The 11,292-nt window shown below is 39.5% G+C and overlaps 3 protein-coding genes and 3 long non-coding RNA genes across 11 annotated transcripts; 5 read left to right on the top strand and 1 right to left on the bottom strand.

Annotated features, from left to right (window-relative positions):
- Positions 1–62: 62 nt before the first annotated feature.
- Positions 63–4,920, top strand: LOC124316086 (polyubiquitin-like). Its single transcript, XM_046781827.1, has 5 exons — positions 63–225; positions 289–867; positions 942–2,707; positions 4,622–4,708; positions 4,794–4,920. The coding sequence occupies exons 1-3, from the start codon at positions 175–177 to the stop codon at positions 1,176–1,178; spliced, it is 867 nt and encodes a 288-aa protein (XP_046637783.1). The 5' UTR covers positions 63–174; the 3' UTR covers positions 1,179–2,707; positions 4,622–4,708; positions 4,794–4,920.
- Positions 3,478–6,496, top strand: LOC124316051 (ornithine decarboxylase antizyme 1-like). Its single transcript, XM_046781791.1, has 3 exons — positions 3,478–3,481; positions 4,794–4,975; positions 5,047–6,496. Exons 1-3 carry the CDS (start codon positions 3,478–3,480, stop codon positions 5,401–5,403), a joined length of 543 nt encoding a protein of 180 aa, XP_046637747.1. The 3' UTR covers positions 5,404–6,496.
- Positions 6,497–6,842: 346 nt separating this feature from the next.
- On the top strand, positions 6,843–7,451 carry LOC124316089. Its single transcript, XR_006911802.1, has 4 exons — positions 6,843–6,854; positions 7,007–7,087; positions 7,270–7,349; positions 7,411–7,451. It is a non-coding gene; the product is annotated as an uncharacterized LOC124316089 (long non-coding RNA).
- A 71-nt stretch (positions 7,452–7,522) lies between these two features.
- Positions 7,523–8,882, top strand: LOC124316090. The gene is made up of 2 exons (XR_006911803.1): positions 7,523–7,602; positions 8,765–8,882. It is a non-coding gene; the product is annotated as an uncharacterized LOC124316090 (long non-coding RNA).
- LOC124316087 (neuropeptide F-like) lies at positions 8,408–10,099 on the bottom strand. 2 transcript variants are annotated; one of them, XM_046781829.1, is made up of 4 exons: positions 9,876–10,099; positions 9,501–9,581; positions 8,966–9,026; positions 8,408–8,899 (listed from the first exon to the last, which is right to left on the bottom strand). In XM_046781829.1, the coding sequence occupies exons 1-4, from the start codon at positions 10,097–10,099 to the stop codon at positions 8,888–8,890; spliced, it is 378 nt and encodes a 125-aa protein (XP_046637785.1). In that variant the 3' UTR covers positions 8,408–8,887. The 2 variants fall into 2 exon arrangements, with proteins under 2 accessions (XP_046637785.1, XP_046637786.1); XM_046781830.1 differs by lacking the exon at positions 9,501–9,581.
- On the top strand, positions 8,949–11,158 carry LOC124316088. Of its 5 annotated transcripts, none has more exons than XR_006911798.1 (6): positions 8,949–9,123; positions 9,271–9,341; positions 9,452–9,790; positions 9,854–10,263; positions 10,351–10,531; positions 10,586–11,158. It is a non-coding gene; the product is annotated as an uncharacterized LOC124316088 (long non-coding RNA). The 5 variants fall into 5 exon arrangements; XR_006911801.1 differs by having other exon boundaries at positions 10,351–10,453; XR_006911800.1 differs by having other exon boundaries at positions 8,949–9,210; positions 10,351–11,158.
- Positions 11,159–11,292: the final 134 nt, after the last annotated feature.

Below are 11,292 nucleotides of genomic sequence, written 5' to 3' on the forward strand. Positions count from 1 at the left end.
TCTTAATGAGTTAATTACCAAGATTAATTCTTTATCGGTGTATCAAAGAAAATGGCAACGTCGTTGGTTCAAAATGTGTCAACAACCACGTGAAATCGCGAAGTTCGTCGTCGTGTAAGTTAGTTGTCTTATCAACGTGGTTTCATTTATTTTCACAGTCACACAAAGTCCGCCATGTCTTCTAGAGATACAAAACGTATAAACGTAGCTGCACCTGCTTCATTGGTAATTTTGTTATCACATAAGTTTAAAAAGTACAAGGTCATTTGATTGTTATTACATTTACAGGTTCAAGAAAACCAGATGCAGAAACAATTTATAGAATTCCCATGCTCATCTATTCGTCTCGGGTCATATAATTTAAGTGGATCTTCATTTATCGTACAGGTGTCATCGACAGAGGTTTTGTTAAAGTCAGCCTCCAACAACCAACAATCAGAATTAAATGTTGGTGCATTTCAATTTGATTTGCATTTCCCTGTCAAAGAACTGCTGGAATTTGCATCTCATTTCCACCCAACTCATCCAGTTCTTTTCTTGACATTCAGCTCTCAGCTGTGCCAAAATGTTTCAAATCTGTTGAATCTTGACCAAAATGGACCTTACTGGAATTCCCAGAGCATAAAAGAGAGTGAAACAAGAATGACTTTAATTCCCCACACTTTAGATGCTTCAGCCATTAAGGAAATCGTTTCAATGCTGCGCAAAAATGGCAGAATCAGAATCAACGAATTAAAAGTCGCCGAGGCAACTCGACTCCTCCAGATTTCAATACCGTCATCAGACGAACAAAAGTATCTGGATGCTTTTAATCGTGCCATGAAATCAATCCGAGTTTCCTCGTCAACAATTCCGAAGAAAAATGAGGTAAGATTTGTTTAAAAAGTTTTTCTCCTTTTCTTATAATGACAATTTATAAGAGTTCTTTTGTTATTGAATAGATCGAAATGCAGATTTTTGTCAAGACATTTTCCGGTAGGACTATCACTCTTACAGTTGAGCCTTCAGACACAATCGCTTGCGTGAAAGACAAAATTCAGGAAAGGGAAGGTCTCCCGTCTGATGAGCAATGTCTAATGTTTGCTGGAAAACAGATCGGTCGGTTCGATAGCCACACTTTGTCCGAATTTTGCATTCACAAGCAGTCAACCTTGGAATTATTGTCCCGAAATCCTTAAAATTGTAAATAGCCTATCCGAAAAGCAGCTATTTCAATTCCAGTTTTGATGTTATTAATTAATATTTAAATAAGCACGTCGTGATTCTGATTTGTGTTGTTGCTATTGCTAGTATTAGTAGAGGACAAATTCAATCAAATGATAGACCTACCGTGATTCTGCACGAGTATAATTTTTTCTTACATTTTTCTCTGTTGGACCCAGCGCTCATTTACTGTCAGGCAAAAAGTCAAACTCTGCCAACATATCAAAAACAACTTGTATGCAAAGATTTTCTGGCTCGCCTTGAATAAATACCAAGAAGTTGTGACGTCATAGTCGTTATGGTCAAGTCGATCAGAGTGTATTGAATTCTGACGACATTATACGTCGTTAAAAAGTAACCAGAAATGAATCTAAAAGGAGAAATAATTGAAGAATTTGTATGGAAAGAAGAATAAATGTTCAGATCAATCCGAAATCTTTTGTCTGACTATAGTCAATTAAGTTTATGGTAAAATTAAGTAACAGAAAATTGCCATTATAGTTTATAACACTAATCTCTCAGTGCAGATAAAAGTTTATATGTCTTTAATTCGTTTATCTTGCGTTGTGAAGGTTATTATCTTCTTGGCAGGGGATCTCGGCTATCAGTCAGAGATGAAATCCAATAAGTTTAACCTTGGACCAATAGAAATGATCTGTGCTAGTCATGTCGAATGATGAAATCTTTATAAAGTGTGTCGAAAGTAATGTAAGTATTGTTCATGTCTAAACGTTACATAAAAGAAATTCCACTCATCTCAAATAAAATAAAAGGCAATAAAAATCAAAACTGTTATTGGAGCCTTATTGTATAAATTAATGCTGATGAGGTTTATCAGGTTTGACAGCCTTTTGATTGAATAGGTCAAATGGAAAAGGGTTGGAAATCATTTAGAAAGGATGTGGATACGAGATATTCGGTGGAACAAAGGACGAACAACCTTCGCTTCGAATTGCGTTACACTTGAGATTTCCTGTGTTTGCATAATTGGCAACACGGAAGTTTTGATTTCTTAAAATTCCGAATCAGCAGTTTGTTACCAGTTCACGTGCTTATTCATAAACGAAATGAGGAAAAAGCAAGTCGGGATTGAAAGATTTTGGCGAGTTTCGATTGAAACTGATGGATGAAAAGTGAAAACTCGTGTGTCCACTTGCTGCATGACTCGGATCTTTCCCGAAGGATTGACGGTCACGGCCGCTAGATGGCCAACTCTGATCAGAAAAGGGGTGGTTGGGAGGGGAGGTTATAAAAGGAAGCAGCACTCGATCCAGAAGATAATAGTCTCAAACGAACATTTCACAGAGTCGGATCCATCCAGAATTGGATCCTTATGTTGGAAGTAACAGCAGAAGACGACGATTCGATAAGTGAAACCAAACAAACTTGGTGGTTAAGTAGTAGTGAGTATGATTATTTTCGGTTCTGAAGCGTTATCGTTAATTGGAGAAGTCAACAATAGTCCTCATCAGTTAAAAGCCATGCCAGCCCTAACATTTTATTCGTGAGTATATTTTTATTTCACGTTTTTCTTTTCATTATACCTAGTCCTTGAATTGTTGGCATTATTCCTGTTGATGGCCTCTTTTGTTCTTGTTTGGGAAAATACGCAATGAAGGAAAAAGTCTAAAGGGTGGCAGCGGCCATCTTGCTTCGTGACGTCTCCCTCCCCTTCTTGTCCTTTTTCTCTCAGTCTCAGCTGCTGCCAAAGCGGGTAGCAACAGAACAAATTATTATGTCTACGATAAATTTATCTATTAATCGAATAGTTCAACGATTGCGGATCAAGGCCCAGTCATGTCTCGTGTCCCATTTTTCGGTAGAAAATGTTTTTTTAGAAATAAAATTCAGTAAAGGCTTTGGTAAAAAAATAATAAATTTAGTTACGTCATCGTCGATACTGCGCTGCGCAGCCCTTCGGCCTTGTTTTGCTGTTATTTTCTTCTTGTTTTATTGCAAAGCCAGAAACGCCGCATCTTGGCATCTGCAATGGCCGTTTGACCTTTTTCGCCAATATTCCAGAAGTTTCCATGCGCAAATCGTTGGCACAATTCGTTTACATGGTTGACATTTCGTTATTAATGCAATCGCCATCTGCTCGCATGTTCCAAGTTTTATCTTGTTTGATCACGTACCTAGTCACCGATTGTGCTCGTGCTCGACTGGTTCAAGGGTTGTTCAATTATTTCCAAATCGCTGACGTCGTCTCGGTTCCCCGTGTAACAATTTCTCCTGCAGGGTTTCCTCTTTCAATATTTGGTCTGGTTGATAACAATGGGTAAAAAAAGCAAAAAGAAGAAGTCCGAGTCGATAGACGTCAATAGTGTCGACTTCCAACTACGCCATTTGAGATCTTGTGAAACCTGGACAGTTTCCAAACTTGAGACAGGCCAAGCAAGTCCTAACCATTTCTTATTTTTCTGCCACTGTGAACGATATTCTAAACCGCCGTCATCGAATGGTATCCGGTCGTATGCGAACCGAGCTTCCTGGGAATGGGGCTGGGATACTGGAAACCCTGGCGATATCTTGTTTCTTTTTACGACGTATATATTCATAGATTATTATTCGAATGTATGTTTCATGACCTGGTAATAATTTCATCCACTAACGGAACAAAGCCGAATTTCTTCTTTTCGGTGGGTGATGCAATTTGTTTGGAAATGTTTTTGGCTTCTTTTATTTGTTCCCGAATTTCGCAATCGATCGGCCGTTGGGAACGTAGACTTTGTTCGCCGATCGATAAAGTTGCTATCTGGGCTAGTGTGACGTCACCAAGACTGCAGAAACAAAGCACACGCAAAGAGTTTGAATCTCCATGGCAACGGTCGAAATAAGAATTCTACATTGGTTCGGTCTGCATTGTTATTTATTTACAAATTGTCATGGGTGAATGATTTGGTTGCAGTGGCAAAAGAAAAGATTGACGTCACACGTTTTATTTTGTTTGGAATGATTTAAAAAAAAATGGGGTTCTTGTTGTTGGTGAAGGGGGGCGTTTTCTTGTATTATTTTTAGCCGCCACCAGATGGAAGACTCTGCAGACAAACATGAAGGAATGTGTCGTTCTCTTTCACACAGAGTTTTTCTCCCCAAGTTCTTCTACTTATATATTTTTCACCAACGTGATGGCGATCTTGGCACTGGGCCGATTTCCTGGCTCTTGTGCAAATGCGATCGGGCGTCATGTGAAAGAAAAAGAATCTTTCCAGCAGTAGGAGTGGGGGTTGGTGTGTGTTGCCACCACATTTGCAGTTCAGTTGTTGACTGAATGAGTTTCCGATGCCATGTCTCTGCTGTTGATTGTCCCACCCGATGAGTTAATTCTTTATTTACTGTCTTCTCTTCAACTGTTTACCTTAATTCGATTTGTGTTGTTGTCGTGTGTCCTTTTCTTAACCAAATTTCATTTGTGCAGGTCGTCAAGTGAGGTGAGGGGAGGTGTTTCCATGTCTGGATCGTCTGATGTTACGCCCTTGGCCACGGTCGAGCCATTCGTCGTGAGGTAATAAAATTGATTTTTCATCTTGTGCCAAATGGATTGGAATAATAACAACGTCGTGTGTGTGTTTGATTTGCTGTTCAATTAGGCTGGGGGTGGGGCCTCGGTGGTGGTCCTGATGTGCCCCACGCCGCTAATAATCAAGTAGGATCGACACCGCCAGAGGGCCTCAGTAGTAGCCACGGTGGTGTGGGGAATAATCACAACAATAAACAGCAACAACAGCTCTCTGCCAACAGCCAGGAAGTTATTCAACAACAACAACACATTGTAAATCTATACTTTTATTTCTTTCTAGCTGAATTCGTTCAAGTTTACTTAATTCATTTCAATTTGAATAGGGAGCGGAATTGGTCAAAGCGTCGCGTCAACAACCGACTCGATTGGCATTTGTGTTGGAATTGACGGCCACTCGAGATTGGCGCTGGGAAGGTGTTTTGTGGCGGGGTCGCCTCTACCTGGAGGTTCCATCACGTCTCGTCCAGACCGGCTCCAAGGAAGGATTCGTGGCTCTTTTGGAGTACGCCGAGGAAGAACTGCAATGCAGTCACGTCATTTTGGCCCTGTCCAAGGATCGGGCCGATCGCGCTGACGTCATTCGCACCTTCATGTTCCTCGGCTTCTCCATTTTGCCACCGGGTCATCAGCTGGTGCCGGCCAACTCCAACAATCTCTTCCTGGCCTGCAGTCTCGAGTGAAATTGAAAAGGAAAGAGAAGAAGAAAGAAGAAGAAGGGGGCGCTCAGTAGCCCAACTTACTTTTTTTGGGGCCCGTTTTCATTTTAGGCAAAAAGATCCACCACCACCACCACCTAGTAGCTCTTACCCCTTTTCTCTTTCTCTCTCGTCTCTTGTGTCTATTTCGCTGTGCACGAGCCTGTAATTTGCTGTTTTTTTGTTTTCTTTTTCATTATCCTTCAGAATAATGGTTCTTTCCCCACCCACCTTTTTTATTAATTAACAACAATCGCCCTGATTTCATCTATAATTTTTTTTTCTCCTCAAGTGAGTTGTCGATCCTTAACTTGTTCGAAAATTCAAAAAAAAAATTTCAAAATTGCGCCAAAAAATTACAAAAAAAGAAATTAATTCTAGTTTAGTCAAAAAGTTTCGATTGTGTCTTTTAATTCTTGTCCCTTTTTTTGATTTCTCTTATCTTTTTTTCTCTTATTATTACACCACACACAAAACACAACGGGGATCCATTCCAATTCTTTGGTGGGTCAACACGGAAAAAAGAAAAAATCTTAATTAACACCACCCCCATTTCTATTTGTGAACTGTATGACGACGCGTTCCAAAATTATTGTAGCGAATGTAGTTGGAGACGTTTAATATTTGGAAATCATTGGGTTTTTTCTTCATTTTTCTTTTTCATTGTCGAACCTTTTTCAACTGCCATACCGCGACGGTACAAAAAAAGAAGAAGAAAATCGTCGATTCGTTCATTGAGTGTTTTAACGCACTGTGACACACACCTTCAACTTGTATTAACAAAAGAAAACCGAATTGGGAAATATGAGTACTAATGGTCGTTAGCTTGATGGACTTGAGAATTTTTCCATTTTCGGATTCACCTGCAAATCGCCTGCGATAGATTGAAAAAGTCAAAAAAGGAAACAATTTTTCTCCATATTTTACGTGTCTCTCAGCACTTTTATCCTCTCGCCATCCCCGAAATGTTTTAAGATTTATTTTTTCTATATTTCCTTACGGTCCCTCTACTTTTATTCTGGTATTGTTGTACGCTTAATAAAAAACCGATTTAATAATACACACTTATTCAGTTGTATTTACAAGTGGCTCCTCATGGCAACGCTGTTACGTCATTTCCTTGTCGAATTTTTGAAGGAACAAAATAATTGATTCTTTTCAAAGTTCTCTTTCATGCTGTTCAATCCTTCCTTGTTAAAAGGATAAATAGTTTATTTATATTGGTGACTTAACTTATTCAACAATAAAAAAAATGTTACTGAATACTTGACTGGTCTTCACATTTCAGTAGTTTTGATGGTAGCTAAAAAATAGAAACCCTGAATGCCAAAGCAGCAAGAGTCTGAACTTCTGAAGTGAATCAATTTAATCAATTGAAACTCGGCAACAAATGTGAAATAATGAAAATTGATTCTTCTTCACTCAATTCTACCCAGGTTTTATCTGTAAGCCATGTTTATCCCAGATTGTGTTGAATCTATAATAAGGTTAAAGACTGTTTCTTTTTCGGAAACAAGTTGGTGTCTATTTCTACCGTTGAGCTAAACTCAACCTTATCAATAGTTTAATACTTACATTTTTTCTGCAGGTTTGTTTAGAATAGGTAGGTCTAATCAGCAAAATTGGACATCAAGATAATTTCAGCAGCAACAAGCTAATCAGAATAAAGGTATGCTACATTGAAAACTTTTTAAACAGTTTTTTCTTGCTAATCTTGCTAATCTTTCAACATCTATTGATTTAAAACACCCAACATTGATTGTTGAATTGAGATCTTGAAACTGTTTTCGTTCCACTAGAAAATTGGTGCTGATTACCTGGTCTTATTAATAGCTTTTTATTTTTTGCTAGATTTAGTTATTGTTGAAAGTCTACGTACCTAAACGTGAGAATACATAAACACGGACGTTGATGTTATTGATTATTGAAGGGTATTATTTTCTAAATTTAGACATGATTAGTACTGAAATTATAATTTTTGGTTTATTACAGCGAACCTTCTAAAAGTCGGGAGAGCGCATCGACTCGTAAATTCATCAATCATTCCGTATAATTGATTTCATTTCTACACAATTGCACAAAAGCGCGATCTCGTTTTTAGGTTTCTACGAATTCGAGTAATAGCCTCTCCTATCCCCCTAGTGTTAAACTGGAATACCTGGAAATGTTTAGAGTTATCAGTCCGTAAGTCCTCGTCTCTCTCCCAATTGAATATTGAGCGTAGGTTATACAATTAGGATCCACCCTTTTCCATGGCGATTGCTACTCCACTTTCATCTTTTATTTGATGGACGACAAGATGGAGCGCCAAGCCAGGATCAATGATCCTTGTTATGCCAGTTATTGCTTATTATTTACAATGTAGCATTTGTAAAAACCCTTAAGATATTCTTCGGGTATTATCTAAGGGATTCGATTATCCCGACACATGATCCATCGAACCCCCCACGTCTTGTGAATTTTAGAACGCACTTCCATTTTTCAGACTTTTTTGTCTTGCCCCCTGTCGGATGCGGTGCATGAAACATTCACGTGCGACTAGCTCCGTGAGCGCAGAGCACTCACGGAATTATTATCATCTCTGGAGGCCCTGCTGTAAAGTCACTTGCGTGCGCGGAATAGTTTTGCAAATACTTTTTGTACAACATGAGAACACCGGTCGGGAATCAGAGTGACACTTTGTTTTCTTTCGTCAGCAGTTTCTCCATCTTCTTTTGATCGAAAACGGATGGCAAAGTTTAAACTTTTAGGCTTAAATAAAAGCGGAATGGTCTAGACGGTAATGCCAGGATTATTCTCTCTGGTGCTTTTTCTCTACGTCTTTGGTGGCACTTGAAGAATAAAATATTTGCTCCGACAAAGTGGTAATTATGGGAGTCTTTTATCAATTCTCAATTGACACTTTTGCCGTCCACATTGGATGTCGAGTTCATGTATTGAACGTGTGTCTATCGATTGTGTAGTCGTCAAAAGAAATGGAAGGCTGAGAGATGCTGGAACGAGGCGTGTATGTTGCACACTAGGTATTTTAGTCAATATCTACGTAAAAGACTCATACAGCAGAAATAAGACGAAAGATTGAAATGGTTATACATGAAGCAATCAAAAGTCGAGTGACACATTCATCAGTAAAATCGCCAGGAAATAAATAGGTCGACGACAATGCAGAATACGAAACGTTTGGTTATTCCGTTTTCCACGAGTATTTCAAATATAGTAGAGTTTAAGATAATACCGCTTAAAATAATATAATCAATAATTGGAAGGAAACGGACAGAAATAATTTTCACAACACAAATCAAAACTACAAATTAAATATTTTCTTTCTTTTCTTCTTTTCCTTCAGAATTTTGGTTTCAAGTCAGCAAAGCAATTCGCGCCTTGTCCATTCTCCCAAGCCGGAAATGGAGTGGAGAAATAATCATTTGTCATCGGCTTGGCTTATTCGGGTCGATCCTGCCCCGGCGACTTAATAAGCGTGCTGAGTGTTCCAAAGTGTTTAATTAATTTATTCAATTTTGTTAGAAATAAGAAAAGAAGAACAAACTTGTGGGTGAAGGGGAAGGTCTTCCATGTCAAAGTATGGCAGACGTCCTCGCTTGCCGAATCTGCAATCAGGAACCCAACGGAAATGGATGATTGGAATTAACAATCGACGCGATTACATCATGCGTGAAAAGTTGAAATAGCTGAAGTATATAATAGGTGAGTGCAACTAGACAATCATTCAAACAGTTCCGTGCATTCCGCATGCTAAAGCCAAATGGTTTTTGCTGATCTTTTAGCAATTTGGTTCGTATTTATTAATTGAGAAAAAAGTGTAACAAATTTTTAATTTTGATTTGTTTTCAGTGCGTGCAAAATAGGAAAGAAACCTTTGCGGGAGAATCGCTAGCTGTGAGTTATATGTGACTGGTGTGAAGGTAATTTGCTTTTTAAAATTATTTGATTCATTATTGAGGTGCTGCGCGGTGATCAAAATTGCTTTTTTAAAGAAAATGTTGTGATTTTTTTTTTTTTTTTTTAAATTTAGAATTGAGCGGGAAAAATCAAAGTCTTTGGATTTGAATTTGAGTTGATACCTGGGACGAACGAGTGAGTTGTCGTAGCGCCGGTCGAGTTGCTTCAGCTGCAGTAACTGGACAATCTTACCGCCCCTGATACTGAACATACGCTAACACAGTTTCAATGTTAAAACAATGGACGGCTCTGCTGAGGTTCATTTGAGAGCAAAAAGGAAGAGTCTCAAAAAACACAATGAAGAGGATCAAACTAATCACTTTGAATTAGGATATACATGCAATCGATGACGGTACACGTCACCTGTCGATGAATGTTTCAATAGAAAAGGTCAAAACGACCACACACTAAGGTAAAACACACACGTAAAAATCAAAACAATTGTTGGAAAAAATTTGGCAAATGTTTTTTTTAGAAATTTGAATTTTGTATTATACCTGGGCCGGGCGGCTTGACCGTAGACTTTGTCCAATCCTTGAAGATATTTGATGGCATCAGCCATGGCCGTCATTTCTCCGCCTTCACCTCCGCTCATGACGTCTCCGCCATCGGCTTTGGTGGTAGTGACGCAAACGGCCAACACGACCATCACCACCAGGAAGACCAAAGCGGCCAACGAACAGGAGCGGGGAAGGAATTGCTGGATGCTGCTGCTGGACATTTTGTGGTTGGGTGAGTGTAGTGGAAGAAGAAGATGATGAAGGAGGTAGAAGAGGCAAGTGTCGACTGTGTCCTGACTGGGCCATTTGGCACCTTTTTATACCCGTTTCCCATCCCTCTGGTCCAGCGGCGTGTGCCCACCGGTTGACGCAGTCGCGGATAAAGGTCGTCGTCTCTATTTCTCCTACGCTTTTAAATTTCCAATATCTGGACCAGTTCTTTACATCACAATTTGTTGTCGGTTAATTTCAGGATTGGAAAAGTCTGTCAGCCGCAGGATTCCCGCTCAGTTGCAACTGTTTTTGTTTTCCCAACTGCTACGCAAATGAAGAATTGCGAACATGACAACTCAATGGTATAATAACCGCAGCTGCCAATGGCGTCGGAAGACGGCCACATATTTACAGACAACTCGAGCCGGAACTGTTGCAGAGTGCGTACAAGAGAACACACACAGTGTACGCATTTGACATTTTTTCTTTTTTAGTTCTAGACATTGGACACAGCACTTGGATTTCGGTGAACGTGAAGACCACACAAATCCTTTTGGGTTGGTGGCGGCGGCTTTGCCGGGATGGATTTGACACTCTCCAACACAACAAACCACTTCTCCCACATACACCAAGATGTAACTTTTGTGTCCGTTTCGTCGCGTTAAACTGAAAGGGGAAAAATAAAGTCCCGGAGAATTTTAAAAAGAAACCAGTCGATAGTGCCAAGGTTGGCCGTTTTTTCTAACTTTCTTTCCCGGCCGATATTATTATATATCCAGTGTGTGTGTGTGTGCGTAATATTACGAAAGAGTCGGGGTGGGGCAAGCGTTTGACGGGCAAAGGAAGTCATAGTAGAGAGATAAATGGTTCAATCAGTACAACACGAACCTACAAACGCGTTTATGAAGTCGAAGCTGAGCCGCTGCCCATAAATTGGGAGCCTTAGAAAAAGGGATCCCGAAAAATCCCGCGGGGAAACAAACACATCTCGGATGTCAGCCAACGTCAATACGTTTTTTCCGTAGCCTTTTTTCTTTTTAAAAGTAATAGACGCGCCTGAAACAACCGAAAATGTTGTGTAGCGAGAGTGTGCATAGTGTGTATCGCCAATTTACATGGGTGGAAACAAGAACGGAGGTTGGTCATAAGGAAAATAAGATTATAGATATAAAATTCAGAGGTAGAACCCGCCACCTGAAGC

Source organism: Daphnia pulicaria, chromosome 11 (assembly GCF_021234035.1).
Source record: "Daphnia pulicaria isolate SC F1-1A chromosome 11, SC_F0-13Bv2, whole genome shotgun sequence".
In the NCBI taxonomy this organism is placed as follows: Eukaryota; Metazoa; Arthropoda; class Branchiopoda; order Diplostraca; family Daphniidae; genus Daphnia; species Daphnia pulicaria.

Coding starts and splice junctions, on each gene's coding strand:
- LOC124316086 (XM_046781827.1), top strand. CDS start 175: ATGTCTTCTAGAGATACAAAACGTATAAACGTAGCTGCACCTGCTTCA. Junction 226..288: donor TAGCTGCACCTGCTTCATTG/GTAATTTTGTTA, acceptor TTACATTTACAG/GTTCAAGAAAACCAGATGCA. Junction 868..941: donor CAATTCCGAAGAAAAATGAG/GTAAGATTTGTT, acceptor GTTATTGAATAG/ATCGAAATGCAGATTTTTGT.
- LOC124316087 (XM_046781829.1), bottom strand. CDS start 10,099: ATGTCCAGCAGCAGCATCCAGCAATTCCTTCCCCGCTCCTGTTCGTTG. Junction 9,582..9,875: donor GGTCAAGCCGCCCGGCCCAG/GTATAATACAAA, acceptor GCGTATGTTCAG/TATCAGGGGCGGTAAGATTG. Junction 9,027..9,500: donor AACTCACTCGTTCGTCCCAG/GTATCAACTCAA, acceptor TCCTGATTGCAG/ATTCGGCAAGCGAGGACGTC.
- LOC124316051 (XM_046781791.1), top strand. Junction 4,976..5,046: donor TTCAACAACAACAACACATT/GTAAATCTATAC, acceptor CAATTTGAATAG/GGAGCGGAATTGGTCAAAGC.